Source organism: Dermochelys coriacea, chromosome 5 (assembly GCF_009764565.3).
Source record: "Dermochelys coriacea isolate rDerCor1 chromosome 5, rDerCor1.pri.v4, whole genome shotgun sequence".
In the NCBI taxonomy this organism is placed as follows: domain Eukaryota; kingdom Metazoa; phylum Chordata; order Testudines; family Dermochelyidae; genus Dermochelys; species Dermochelys coriacea.
The window spans coordinates 82,851,667-82,866,656 of record NC_050072.1 but is presented as its reverse complement, the minus strand read 5'-3'; the positions used below and the strand labels follow the sequence as shown (position 1 = coordinate 82,866,656).

Here is a 14,990-nt window from a genome sequence, read left to right as displayed (position 1 = left end):
CCATCTCCTAAATGTTAGTTGTCTATTGTAAGTTTGTAGGGGTCTCATCTCCTCTATACCACACAAATAACACAAAACTTTTTAAGACTGTTAGCTGCTTGGGATAGGAACAATATCCCCATAAGCCTACCGCACAAAAGGGACATACTCATGGATTTGTGGGCCTCTTGGTGCTACTTTAATACAAACATTACATTATCTGTCCAAACCAGGTCTCCAAAGAAAGGAGGTGGGGAGAAATGCAGCGTATGAGGTTAAAGCATGAGTATACAAAACATATATGTACCATACCTGCTCCCACAATGAGTATCTTGGGCTCACAGTTACTGATACAATGCAGAAGGGACCTGGAGCGGATGTTGAAGTTGAGGAAAGCCACCACACAGCCCAGCTTGGCCATTCCAAACCACACATGGATGAAGTCAGGTTCATTGCTCATCAGCAGGGCCACGGTATCCCCCTTTTTCAGCGCTCCCTGCTGCAGGAAGACCTGAGCTACCCTGTTACTCCTCCTGTCCACGTCCTGGTAGGTGTGAACATCCCCTTCATAGACGATGAATGGCTTGTGGGGCTGCCTTTCAGCTTGTTTCACAAACCTGTCCAGTACCGTGAAAATCTTCCCTCGCAGCCTGTAGATCTCCAGGGTCAGCCCATATTTTATCACTTTCAGCAGGTATTTAAGGTCGTGCCAGAAATAGGGGAAGAGGAGTTTCTGGATGAGATGCAGGGAGACAATCCCAGCTGCTGCGCCCGTTACCCAATAGGGTAACATCGGAACAGCCGGAGCAAACAAGCTGTGGACAACAAGCAACAGCTGTAAGCGCCTCACCCAGGGGTGGGGTGCTTTACTGGGGTCCCTGAGTCTGGAGAGACGGGTTGGGGTCCAGATGGGAGAGTCCGAAAGGAGGCTCAGGAACTCCGGCAGCTTTCCCCCAATGAGCAAGCTGGGGGAACCCGGGGCGGGAAGAGACGCCCACGAGCGCCTCAAAGAAGCTCAGAACAAGGCAACAGGTGGACCACGGGCATCCCCACAGCAGGACACACGGACCAACGCGAGCCAGGAGCTCCTGCCCCCCGCGTCTCACCAAGCGGAGCGAGCCAACACCCTCTGTCAGTCTCTAGGCAGAGCGAGGCAAGCTCCCCGCGTTGCACTCCAGAGGCTCGGCGAGCAGAGGTGGCAAGAGCCCCCCGTCCTCACAGCAAAAGGAGGGGAACGCGCCAGGCCGCGCCTACGGCACCCAGCGAGCACAACGAGCCCGCGGCCCGTGGACACCCAGGGAGTGGAGCGGGACTAGGGCCCCCGGCGTTCAGCAGGCAGAGCAAGGTGAGTGCGGGCCCCCCTTCCCCAAGAGCCACTGAGTAGAACAAGCTTCTCCCCTACGCTCCCCCGGGGCTCCCTGACGAGCGCGACCTCCTGTCTGGGGCGAAGGTCATACAGGCACTCGCGGAGAAGGCGCTGGAGAGCCTCGGTACTGCGATTGCTGCTGCGCTCTTTGCATAAGGCGAAGCGCTACCCCCGCCGGGAGCGGCGCGGGGGGACGGCTCTTGTATATAACACAGGAAAGGGAGCCGCCCTCTTCCGCCCCTGGCTCAGGAGCTCGCTGGCTAGCCGGGCACGCTACTTGGCCCCGGCCAAAGCCATTGCTGGAGCTAGTGAGTAGAACTGGGAGTCGGGAGCCCTGGCAGAGCAGACGGGGCGGAGCAGCGGGGATAGGCTGCCTATAGCTCCCACTCGAGTGAGACAAAGGTGACTAGTTTCAGAGTAGCAGCCGTGTTAGTCTGTATTCGCAAAAAGAAAAAGGAGTCCTTGTGGCACCTTAGAGACTAACAAATGTATTTGAGCATAAGCTTTCGTGAGCTACAGCTCACTTCATCGGATGCATCCGATGAAGTGAGCTGTAGCTCACGATAGCTTATGCTCTAATAAATTTGTTAGTCTCTAAGGTGCCACAAGTCCTCCTTTTCTTTTTGCAAAGGTGACTAGGGTTACGCGATGTCCAGGAACCTTCCGGCTTTAGCTCTTTCCTGGGACATGCAGTCATAGTGCTGGCCCCTCTGCTTCAGCCCAGTGCCCCCTTTCCTCTCCCAAGCCCACAGCCCTGGAGCCCAGCTACACATACATGTCTCAACCCCCGAACCCGTGATCCCCCAGGCACACTGTACATCACAAAGGGTACTGGGTTGCTGGGGAAGGTATCTCGCAACCTTCTCCCCTGCCCCGCCAAAAAAAACCCAACAGATCTTGGGAGCCAACAGAAATGGAATTTGTACGTGACAATCAAGTTTCTGGTCCTCCTGGTTGTGGAGAGAAGCTTGAAAATGTGACCCTAGTGCACCCGGAAGTTTAGAGAACCAGACGATAGATAAAGAAGAACCCCAACGTGTATTATTTAATAATGTTATTATCTGGATGCCAGTCACCTGATTTTTTGGAACACTTGGGGTTTTCAATACTAAGCCCCCAACAAATCCAGTGGCTCCCCTGTACCTCACCCAAGTCTCTTCAAACATGGCAGCTCCCCCTCTACCTCCTTCAAACACGTCACTGCGGTCACCTGCCTCCTCTCAACCCAGAGGCTCCCCCAACCCCTGATTGCTCCAACCTTCATCTGATCTGAGGCACACCTCTCAACCAAACTCATTTAGTCTCAGACTCCCCAGGGAAGCAGAGTGGTTGCCTTTCCCTCCCTCCATTGGCTTCTTGGGGGTGGCCCGTTGGCTTGTTACCTCATCCTTGCTCTTTGGGAGACCATCAAGGGGAGGAGGCAAACAGCCCCCTGGCAGAATTTCCTAGCTAGGTTGTACTGAGCAGGCTCAGTCACATCTACTGATGCCGCTGCCCTCACTCTGCCCTTCCTTGGACTCAGACTTCTGCCTGCTCTTCACAAGGTTTAAAAGGGGGGCAAATAGGGGGTGGCTGGTCAGGGTCTGAGGAGGGGGTGGAAATTTACTGGCCAGATGGTCAAGCAGTTGTAGGTAGTGGCAGGAGAGGGACTGAGGGGCAAAATCAGGGAGGAGGGGTAGGAGCTGGGGATAAGCCCGGGGTGAGATGCTGTAGATCATGGCAGAAGCCAAAATCTCTGCACAGGGAGAACATCTGGGATGGAGAGAAGGGGTAACAGTTATCCCAAGGGGATGAGCAACCTGCTGTGTTTGGAAAAATAGGAATGGGAGTCTCATTCTTGCCATGTAATAATAAAATTAATCAACTGAAATATTTATAAATTCCTTAATTTCTCATTTTTACCATGTAATAAACTAAATACATTTAAATATTAATATTGTACTTGCATGTCAGTGCTGAAATGGGTAGCAAATTCTGCTGGGTATGCAAAGAAGGCCATACTTAAATGGTAACTGCTGCTGGTGGGAAAATGTGCCGGCTGCTGTTTTTGCCTTCTTCTCTGGGCAATGAAGATCTTTATAGCCCGCAGACTGATCATGTCAGACTCTAGTTCTGCCTTTTAGGGTATTGGGCCTGCAGGCTTTGTTCCTTCCCTCCTGCCAGGCTAGAAGCTGCACGGCGGATTCTGTGGTTCGCCCCCTTCCCTGCCATTTGTATGTAACTTGAGAACATAAAAACATAGGCTACCATATGGGGTCAGACCAATGGTCCATCTAGCCCAGCATCCTGTCTCCAACAGTGGCCAGTACCAGAGCTTCAGGGGGAGTGAACAGAACTGGTTCACTAGTTAGAGTGATCCACTGTCTTCCCTTCCTGACAGTCAGAAGGTTAGGGTTACCTTGGGCATGGGGTTGCATCTCTGACCATTTTGGCTAATAGCCATTGATGGACCTATTCTTTGTCTTTCTTCACTGAACCTAGTTATACTTTTGGCCATCAACATCCCATGGCAATGAGTTCCACAGTTTAACGTGCCATTGTGTGGAAAAAATACTTCCCCTTGTTTGTATTAAACCTGATGCCTATTAAAAAAATAAAATAAAATAAATAGGGTCAGAAGCCACATACCTGAAAAGGGTAGGGTTTCCTATGCTGGAGAACACCCTGCAGATGTGGCCATGGAAACCCAGAGCATATGCAATTTCTGCTCACTGGCAGAACGGCTTCTTCACGAGCCCAGCTTTCTGTTTCCTGACAGCCACTCTCCTTCCCTTCATCCTGCCTTCCTTGGAAAGTCTTAACCAGATAGTTTCTCTCCCACTCTGTAACCCCTACAACTGGTGTGTAACTACAGCCATGATCTGTCTCTCTTTCTGAACGACAACCCATCCACAGTGCCTACAAGTCCATTCAGCCACCCTATCTTGCTCGCTGCAACACCTCTCCCAACCTTCTTGCTCTTCTTTTCTCCCTCTCTGCATCCCAGTTACTCTCACAGCCTGCAATCCACCCAGTGGTGTGCTGCTCTTCTCACTAGGCATGGAAGAGAGCTTGTATTGAATACTTGGTTTTATTTCAACATTACATAACTTTTACACAACACAACCAGAACCTGGGCTGTCAGCAGCCGGCAGTCCAGAGCCTCACCTTCTCAAATGGAGGCTGCAGCCACTCTCTTCCAAAACCACAGCTGCTTTGCCAGTTTCCCTTTTTAATTAAAAAAAATATATATAGGGTTGTGCAGGCTTTGAGTGCATATGTAGGTCTGCAGTCATAGTCTTCTCTTTTCAGTGGTAGTACTGCATATAGCCCATTTTTCAAGGCATCTGCAGAAATTGTTGTAAGGCAGAAAACATCAAAATATTATAGCCACTCTATTCCTATCTCCCTGCCAGCCAGCCATACATACAGGCACTCACTCTCCCACCCCACCTGCCATATCTCACTCAGCCACTGTCCCTTCCATCTCTGCAACTCTGATGCACTCATTCTCACTCTCAGAAATCCAAATGCTCTTCCTTCCCTCCTATCTATCCCTCAGCCAGTCTCTCTCTCTTTCTCTCTCCCTCCCTGCAGCCTATTCAGCTACTCTCCTTCCCCCCCCCCCTTCCTTTCTCATCAGGGAAGGAAGTTAATAGACTGCTCCAGCAATTACCGAGAGCTTAGTTATGCATAAAACTTTTCCTACAACTGCATCTTAATACAGATTTAGATAAGGAAAACTGTATTAACAAACATAGAAATAAATTGACACCCATTTTCAAATGTTGTGCCTAATTAACACACCCAAATGCTACATTAAGACTTGAGTATGGAAAATAGTATGTATTGGCTTGGCTTGGCTTGTACCTTGTGGATTCACAGGGTATGTCTACAAGGCATAAAAAAACTTACAGCTGGGCCAGATCCTCTGACTCAGGCTCCCAAGTCAATATCCACACAGTGGTTTTTAGCTCTGCAGCATGAGCCCTGCAAGCCCAACTCAGCTGACTTGGGCCAGCTGCAGCTATGCCACAGGTCTTCCGTCGCTATGTAGACATGCCAACATAGATCTGGATGAAGTTGGGGCAAAACAGATGCAAAACTCTATTATGGTCTCGCAGTAGGAAGGCCACAGTTAAGTTTGCATCAGAGTTTTCTATTTTACAGGGTCTGTATCTCTGTCTCACTTTTTTGGGGGGGGGGGAACCCTTTTTTATATAAACATGCCACAAGGAATTTAAACCAAAGATTCATCACTAATGGGTGTGGAATGATCTCCAATGTGTACTTTGTGTTTGACAGGTGTTGGTTTTTCAGGAACACTGGAAAAGCCTGATTTTTTTCCATACAGCACCCATGATTTGCTGCCCTCTGCTGTTACTTAATCAGTAACATCAGAAATAGCCAGCCACTCATCACTCCCTCCCTCCAGTTCATCTACATACTTAGGAAGAGTCACTACTGCACTAGTTGTCATGGTGACAGCTGCCTTTGCTAACTGGTTTTCCTCAGACCACCATAACTTTGGTGCAACGCAGGGGTCCCGGGAGGAACAATAATGAAAGCACATGGATTTGGATAAGGTCCTGCTATGCTCTTTTGGGGTTGTACTGTGGTAAGGGTTTTAAAGGTTAATTGTTAACTTTCCTCACAAAGGTTTACATTAAAATAAGACAACATATTACAACTGCTTTTCCTGTGTGGGTGTGTATCGTTTATATATATATATATAGGCTGCTCATGAATTGGGGGCTTTCTGAATATTTACCTTTTTTTAAAAAGCAGGACATTATACATTTTCATCCCTACTTAGTTTTCTGTTACACAATTAAAAACTAAACAAAACAAAAACAAAACAAAATGAAACCAAATCTCCCCCCCCGAAAACATTTAGAAGTTGCAGTAAACTGAAGTCGCATTAAACACAAACATGTTATGTTTGAATAGTTAAATGTAATTATTTTCAATATATTGGTCAACACAGAACTAAGTGGTGAAATGTGGAGCTTTACAAAGATGAAGGCAACAGACTATACATTGAAGACCTAAAATGTGTAAGTGCTTTATTATTTAAATAGCGCACATATAAAAGATTTTCTTTCTATTAAAAAAACTAATGAAATTCTCAAAACAAAAATCTTCATTTAATGTTAATTAAGATTGTTCTCATCAATAAACTAAACCACAAAAATTAGGAATACAAAGCTAAAGATTAAAAAGTTGGATAGTCAAGCACTCTCAAGTTAGGAAATGCCAGACTGAACGTTTGCCATGCAACCTTAATTCAGCCTCCTTGTGTATGTACACATTATGATACAGCTACATGGTAGATACAGATCACATACTGATTTTCCACAAGACCCCTGCCTCATTCAAGTGCGTAGGACAGATGTGCTCTGAGGATGAATTGGTGTTGTGTAGTGAAGCAGTCTATTGTGGGTAGGACTCACACCTCATTTATTGCAAAAGTTGGAAGGTTTGTATCTATTGCAGGTACTGGGACAGGCATACCCAAAACTAATGGCCCACCCCCTCAACCAAGGGGGAGGAACAACAGAACCCAGGCCACAACTTAAGTCAGGGGACAACAAATGCAAAAAAAGGAATAGGAGAATGGGTCACAGGTTGAGAATCAGGGTCCTGGATGGGGACACAGAGCAGAGAATCTTGAACAGCACCCACTGCTCTCCAAAGGAGTCTAAGGACCCAGTGGACACCGCTCAAAAGAACTCTGTCTGGAGAAGTGATACAGCAAAAGACTGGAAATAGGCCCCACAGTGATAGAACACACACATACCCCCATGCGATCATGCTTCTTCCTCCTGGTCTTGTGAATGGCCATTTTGGCCAGTGTCAGGAGGAGGTTGACAAAGAGATCTCACGACTTTGTGGGGCCATGGATATGGTGTGCAAATATAAGGAGGTATGCAGAATAATGCACCCAGAACCTCAGCAGGAGGTTTTGGAGGAGCCAGAAGAAGGGTTGCAGGCTGGAACTTTACATAGATGTGTGCCAGGGTCTCCCTCTTGCCACAGAAGGGACAAGTGTCAGGGGACTCCATAAATGATGCCAATCACACACCTATGCTCATGGCACGTTAGGGTGAAGTACTGGCTGGCCCATTGGGGCTCCCCATCCTCTGCTGAGTGCAGCAGTTCCTGCCACCTGGTGTTGGTGGGAGGATGCAAAACAGTGAGGAAGTGGATGGTATGGAGTATGTGTGGGTAAATATGTTAGCGGGGCATAGTTCAGAGAGGGACCAACTGGATGGAATTCAGGCTGACTCAGAGGGGGTTGTGGGGTAGGGGCTATGGAAGGTTTATACTGAGTGAGGCAGGGGATTGTAGGAAGAGAAGGTATAGTCTTGTGGTTAGGGCAGTTGAATGCCTTCCTGGAGACTTCAATTCTTCCTTCTCTCTGCCACCCACTTAGTTCCTCTGTGATGTTGGGCAAGTCACTTAAACCAAACTTTACACAGACAATCTCTTCTGTAATTTTGCTCTCCCACCTGCACCCCTTCTCCCCTCACCAATCTCTCTCTCTCTCTCTAAGAAAGAAGCTCTCTAGGCCAATACCATTTACAATGGTATCATTCTTTTTGTGGAGCTCATCTGTAGGTAACAGCCTAAATATTTGATTGTAGGGAGGCTATGTGGCCTGAAGAGTTGTGGCTGCACAAATATTATTCACCCCAGTGACGGGACCTAATTGTTGGACTATTGGATACATTTTCCAGGTTCTAAGAATTCTCTCTCAATATGGCATTTTATATCCACTTTGCACAGGTGTCAATGGCTATACAGGGGCAGTGGAAAAATCAGTGATTAACGGCCAGTATGAATTCCCATTTGTATCGTAAAATGTGACTACTAATTTGCGCTCTCCGCTGTCCATGTTTGAAAACTGAACTCCACAGTTATACGGTGGTTGGAGAAAATATATTTGTATGAAAAACACTATAGTTAATGTTACAATATTTATTTACCCACTGTGTGAGTTTTAAAAATAGTTCTTTGGTTTATAACTTTAACTCTGGAGTGGAGGTCACTTTTTAATACATATCCATGAGTAGTATATACCTCAACAGCATTCATCACCCTGTATTTTTTAACAGGTTTCCAATACCCATTTAGGGCTTATGTCCTGACCTCCGTCCCCGTTTCGGTTGGTGTCAAGGTTTGGTGCCATCGGCCATTTTGAAAAAAAAATTTGATTATTTTTTATTTTTGAATAGGGAGTATGTTGCGTGCTTGTGCTTGGATATATTGGGTTGCTTGTTTAGAGAAAAAGGTAGAAAGGATACAATGAGAGAGCTTAAAGATTAAAAAAATGCTTTGGTAAGGTTTAGAGGAAAGAAAGGTTGTTTGGTTAGGTTTAGTAAGGAGAGGTGATTTTAAAGGACTAGTTTGGCATGTTAATAAGAATTAAAAAAAATTGAGATAAATTTAAAAGGTGTATTAAATATAAGGGTAGGTTAAGAGCATTTAAAAGAGTTAAATAAAAGAGCAAAATATAAAGAGGTTAAAAAAGAACACACATGGCAAAAAAGGGAATTTACTAAAAGCAGAAACTGTTTAGTAAGCACATGGTAAAAATATAAAGGTTGGTTAAGAAAAGAGCATTTAAAAAAGATAGGGAGGGATGGGAGATGGCTCTTGTTTAAAAATCTTGGGACTGGTTCAGGAAAATAGGATTGGCTCAGGAAAATGTATTCTATGCCGCAGCTGTAGAACAGCATCTGATTGGTCTGATCCAAAGGTGGAGATAACTAGCCTGGGGGGCTGTGAACCTTGGAAGCTCCCTCTTTCCCCAGGAACAGTTGATAGGGCAAGATCTCTCTCTCTCTCTCTGACTTAACTATGTGCATCTATCTTTGCTTTGCAAAGGGGCTTTCTTTTCCCTTTTCTTGCCCTGTTCTCACTTTTAACCTATCTTTATATGTTTCTCTTTTATTTAATTCTTTTTAAATGCTCTTTTCTTAACCTACCCTTATATTTAACATTTTAAATGCTTTTCTATTAACCTCCCTTTATATATTTTACCATGAAATTACTAAACAGTCTCTGCGTTAGTAAATTCCCTTTTTTGCCATGTGTTCTTTTTTAACCTCTCTTTATATTTTTCTCTTTTATTTAACCTTTTTAAATGCTCTTAACCTACCCTTATATTTAAAACACCTTTTAAATTTATCTCAACATTTTTTATTCTTTAATAACAACATGCCAAACTAGGCCTTTAAAACCAGACATTTCAAACATTCATTTTTGAAAAAAATTGAAATACAACTTTTTTATTTTTTCAGAATTGCCAGTGAACTAAACAATCAGTTATTTGCTTAGCTCTGCTGAGAAGACTGTTCACTGTTCATTGGGAGAAAACTTGACTGTTATAAAAAGGGCATGGATCACTTTCACAGCCTCAGCTTTACTGAGGTTCCTTTCCATGCTCACAGAAACTGAGGGCAAGGGAACTCAAGAATTCGTGTAAGCTAGAATCTGTGTCTTAGGTATCAATATAATGAAGGGGGAAAACCATCAGATTTATTAATCTCAGCTACAAATGATATATCAGGTTTGGAAATAAATTGTGAAGAAGAATTGGAATGCAGCTGGGACAAATTTTTTTTTTTAAATTAACCACAGATGAATCTCCTCTAACACAAACAGCCTTCCAGAAAATAGCTACTTACCAATCAAATTGCAGATTTAAATGTCAAAGTCATCATGTAAATATAAAATGTGTTCTTCACATGTCATGGTTGTGTTCCAAGTTATCTGAATACTGGCAGGAAAATTCAAACATTGTTGCAAAAACTGGAATTGTCCAAAACTGTGTATATTACCCCTCATGGTAGGACATGCACTGAAAATACATTAAGAATAGGCATTTTTATTATTAGCTAAAAGAATAAGAGAGGGAGATTTTCAAACACACAAATAAAGTGGTAGGCACCCAATTCCTATCAGATCTGAATGGCAACTTTTGGCAGTTGTGACTACCTGAACATCCATTTCTACCTAAGCTTAGAAACAAATTCTGACCAATATAATAAATAACATAAGCCATTATTATATAATGCACTTGCACTAATACAGAGGTAGTCATGTTGGTTAAAGTTTTGTAGCTCTTGTTTATTCCTTCATCTCTCAAAGATGGTTCTTCCTGGGCATGGATGTTTAACTTACCTTTTTTAGCTGCATTATAAATTGATGTACTACTGTCTTAATATAAACAAAAGCCCATGTTAAAGTGACTTCTTCCAACATCACAGCTTTTTGTATTTATGTTAGAGAGTTTTCTATATAAGGAATCTAAAAAGCCACACAAAAGAATAGAGTTAGCATAGCTAACTGTTCTGCAAACAGACATACTGTATATCTGCTTCTTCTCATAAAACATGATGCTAAATATAATATTATTTTAGCTCTTTAAAAAAAATTTTAAAAGAAATATTGAATGTGCTGCTATAAAGATGTGGAAAATGAACTGCAGAAAGTTACATTCAGAATAAATTACTTAACTCAGGGCTTGTTTACCCTTGGGGTTTAAAACAGATTAAGTTGAGTTAATCTGGTTTGAAAACACTTGCATACACACAAAAGTCCATCTGAGCGCACTAACTTTGCATTTATCATGAACTCTGGAGTCCTCTTGCCAAGTGCACTATGATTGTTGTGAAACAAATTAGCTTGGTCTACTGTTCATGTGTAAGCAACGCTGCTGAGAACCACTTTGGCAATCCAACAACTATCTAATACTGCTTTGCAGGCAACCTGTCTGTTTACCTGTGTGACCTCCACTGCTCTGCTATTAAGGTGCCAGGATGTCTCCTCTCTATTTCAAACTGGCACAAGGCCAGATTTTGCCTCTTTGCTCCTGGATTCCAGGATATCAGCAATGCTGGAAAACTGCTACAGAGGCCCCACATCACGCCTCAGGTAGCTGCTTGAAGCCATGCTGAGGCCCTAGATCTCATCACTATCTTGGGTGAAGCATTGGTGCAGGAAGCTGTTGTGACCAGTCACTGAAATAAAGATCTGATTTTGGACATTGCAAAGCAGATGTCCGTGAGGGGTCATGACTGGGATGCCAACCAGTACCGAATATTGAGCAAGTAGCTCAGGAGGATCTACATTAAAATCAGGGATAGCAAGAAAAAAAATGCAGCACGGGACATGTAACCTGTCCATTTTTCTTGAAGAACTGTACAGAATTTGCATAACTATACAACCATGGAACCCAGAAAGGTTGTGGTACCTGCTGCCCCCTTTCTTCGCTCAATACCCCCAGCCTCTGAGAATGATCAGCAAGACTCAGAGGATGAGAATGAGAAGGCCAGTGAGGAGGCTACCCTCTGACAGCCAGGATCTTTTTGGGACTCAGGATCCTGATACCAGCCATATAGAAAGCCACCCTGATTCTTCCCTTGCAGCAACAGAACCTGAGTCCCAGCCAAACATCATACCAGGACCCAAGAGGCAAATCATCTGGAGGGAACTTCAGCATGTGAGAACCTATCTTTACAATTTATTTGCATCATGCTGTATGGGCATGCTAGCTTCTGTTATGGGTACCCCATGGCAGCTGCCATTTTAGGTGGATGTGAGCTAGAAGCATTTCCAAGTCTGGAATATGAACAGCCAACTGTGTTTTTTCATACTCCCACAGTCAGGGTACCTCAAGGATAGGGCCTGATCAGTGGCCAAGCAGCTAGACGATATGAGAAGGCAAAAAACAGAAAACTCAGGATAAAATGTTCAAATCTTATGACAGTGTCTCAAAGAAAAAACAAAATGGCAAAGAGGTGGGAGGCAGCATTTGTGGGTGGAGAGGGAAGAAGTCAGGGAGCTCTCCCAGGAGATTGTAGCAGTGGCCAAGGACAGCATGGCAATTTCTGAGGAAAGCATTTCCATGACCAAAGAGGTATTGGAAAAATAGACAGGGAGATTCAGAGGCAACCCATGGACACAATACAAACCAAACTGAAATGCTGTAAACCAGGACCCTGCCATGTTCTTCAGACCCTGGATAATACAGAATACTTGGAACATCAGCAAGTCCATCAGTCTATCCTCCCAGCTCTTCTTTGTCTTATCTCTCAGCGCACCTCTGCTCCTTTTGCAGCTCCATGGATACTTCATTCCTCTCTCTGTCCTGAGTGGGCAACTGCAACCAGGTCCTTTTCTCTTCTTGACCACAGCTGTCAGCAGGGGAGCTCCCTGGGTTCTTCACCCCCCTCTCCTACTTCCTAGACTTGGTGTTGCAAGGTGCTGGGTTTTTTATGCATCCTCCATCCTCTTGTGAAAATGGTGTTGGCTCCTCCCTCCTCCCCAAAGTATCAACACCTCTTGGGTCTGGAGGGGAGGGAGAAAGAACTGCTCCAGTAGGGACTAAAATTGCATTACTCACATTAAATTGAGTGAGTTGGCAACACTGTTATGGCCACTTTCTGTATGTGGCTGAGATGGCAAGAGAGGGGTCCACACAAAAAAAAAAATAATCACAGAGGTTGTGTGCTTGGTTATGGCGGCTATTAGAGTGTTGTCAAAAATGGAAAAAGTTGGAAGAGGGGAAGGTTGGGGAAGAAAAACTTGTCAGGTTGAGGACAGGACATGACATATCTGGGGAAATATTGTGCATTAGAAAAAAATTATAATAACTATACAGTGCGATGTGTACAGTTATGAACAATGGGAATAGTTTTGTTTGTGGTAGTACATCTTTAAATTTCTAAGTACTCTTGCTGCGTGCAGAGTTCACCAGCTATTTTGTTCTCAGAGTTGCTTGTAGAGTAGACTCCATGAGAGCTTAGCATGTTACTTTACTTTTGTATTTTCTTTTTGATTTCTTTAATTTCAATGGGAATTTAATTTTGAATGGGAAAGTAAAAATTCTGGTAATGAGGTTGGGATTGTGAAATGACAGAAAAGCTGAATGAAAGTTAAAAAGAGTGGGAACATTCTTCTTCTTAAAAAGAAAGAAAAGTAAAAAAATCTAAAATGGTCCCTTCTGGACAAATGTAATGTTTCCAATTTAATTGAAAAAGGAACAATTTGAGATATATGTTCAAGCTTCTACCCAGTATTTTTATACAAATGTTACTACAGACCAATGCAAGAAGAACAATCTAACAATGGTGGAAAAGATGAGCAGCTTTCAAATGGAAAGTTCTGTAAATTTCAAAGCCAAAAACTTTCAAAAATTATTTTTGTTAAAGGTGGTAGAAGAGTGGTACTGTAATCTTCAAAACAGACTCCTGTATTCATTCTCTAATTTTTAGGGAAAAAAATCTTTCATTTTCTTTTTCTGGAGATGAATCCAAGGTATGTAGCCAAAGAGATTTGTCCGTGGGACCCTTACTTCATTTTTTGCAGAAATTGGAAGGTATGTAGCAAGTGAGGCAGGGGATTGGAGGAAGAGAAAGGATAATCTCATGTGAAGGCAGTTGAGTGGTGCCCTGGAGAACTGATTCTGTCCCTGCTTTTGCCACATATTCCTATGTGATGGTAGGCAAGTCACTTCAACCATACTTTTCACAGATGGTCACTAATTGTATGTTCCTTATTTTCAGGGTGCCATACTTGAGACTCTGGGATCTGACTTGAGAAACACTGACATTCACAGTTGAGGTGAATGATGAACACACACATTAAATGTATGGAGTCCCCTTCCAAAAGCTGACTTGCTTCTTCTCATTAATCCCACCAGTCAAGGATACATAACTGTGGCTGCTTCTATCTATAGTCTAGCAATGAGACTAGATCTTTACCTCTGCATTTAGTAGTGAAATAGATTTATCGTAGTTCCATTAAGTGAAGTGCATATCCTTTTTCACATCTGCTAAAACTTCCAGCTTAATACTGAAATTGTTGATGTACTGTGACCTATCAAACTATCCTACTGTGGGTAAGTACTTCTAATTACTGATATTTTCATTCCTTTGTGAACGGAGCAACTTTCCATGTTGTCTGTTAATTTTTAACTTTTAAATCTTTCCATTAAGTGATCAATAAAAATAGCTGGTTACACTCAGGTATGCATAAAACTTCTTAACATTATTTAGATATTTGTTGGATTAGCTGTCAGTAAATCTTATTGTGTAACTCTGGAGGTAATAATTCTTGGGCAGCTAAAAGTTTAAACATACTCTCCTATACACCTCATACTGATTACTGTTCAGATGAAAGAAGACTCACTAACCATTAAGCATATTACTATACTTGGGACCAAATGCAGCAGCCTTGTGTAATGGAATAATGTTGCAATCCTTTGAATTTGGCAAGAGTGCTTAACAGGAATTCCCTTTATCATAATGGTTTATATTGATTTTAAAGCTCCCTAAAGAGGCAGGTAAAAAAAAATGGTCATTTCTTGAGTTGTGGATTAGGTAGTAGGACAAAGGCATTTTATTAGGCAGATAGTATTTTTTTTTAGGGTTACCCAATGTGGTGGGGAAGGAAGACAGAGACAGATAGATAGGTCCCCATAATGGGAGACTAGGGGCAGGATGGACTAAGGGCAAGAGATGGGATGGTGATAGGGACCAGTTGAAGGAGGGAAAGAACAGAGGAGTCTGTGCTAACTAGAGCACACTTCTCAAAAGCCTGAAATTGAACCCAAGATTCCCGAGTCTCACAATTCATTTGGTAGTAGCAAATGTCA

General features: G+C 43.4%; 1 protein-coding gene and 1 long non-coding RNA gene across 3 annotated transcripts in view; one reads left to right on the top strand and one right to left on the bottom strand.

The window, feature by feature from the left end:
* The window catches only part of SLC27A6 (solute carrier family 27 member 6), a 59,485-nt gene extending 57,951 nt beyond the window's left edge, over positions 1-1,534 (bottom strand). For both annotated transcript variants that reach the window (XM_038403705.2, XM_038403706.2), the window contains exon 1: positions 292-1,534. In XM_038403705.2, coding sequence (XP_038259633.1) covers positions 292-772 — 481 coding nt within the window. In that variant the 5' untranslated portion in view covers positions 773-1,534. The remainder of the gene's footprint in view (positions 1-291) is intronic.
* Positions 1,187-14,598, top strand: LOC122460321. The gene is made up of 3 exons (XR_006281566.1): positions 1,187-1,324; positions 6,312-6,381; positions 13,900-14,598. It is a non-coding gene; the product is annotated as an uncharacterized LOC122460321 (long non-coding RNA).
* Positions 14,599-14,990: the final 392 nt, after the last annotated feature.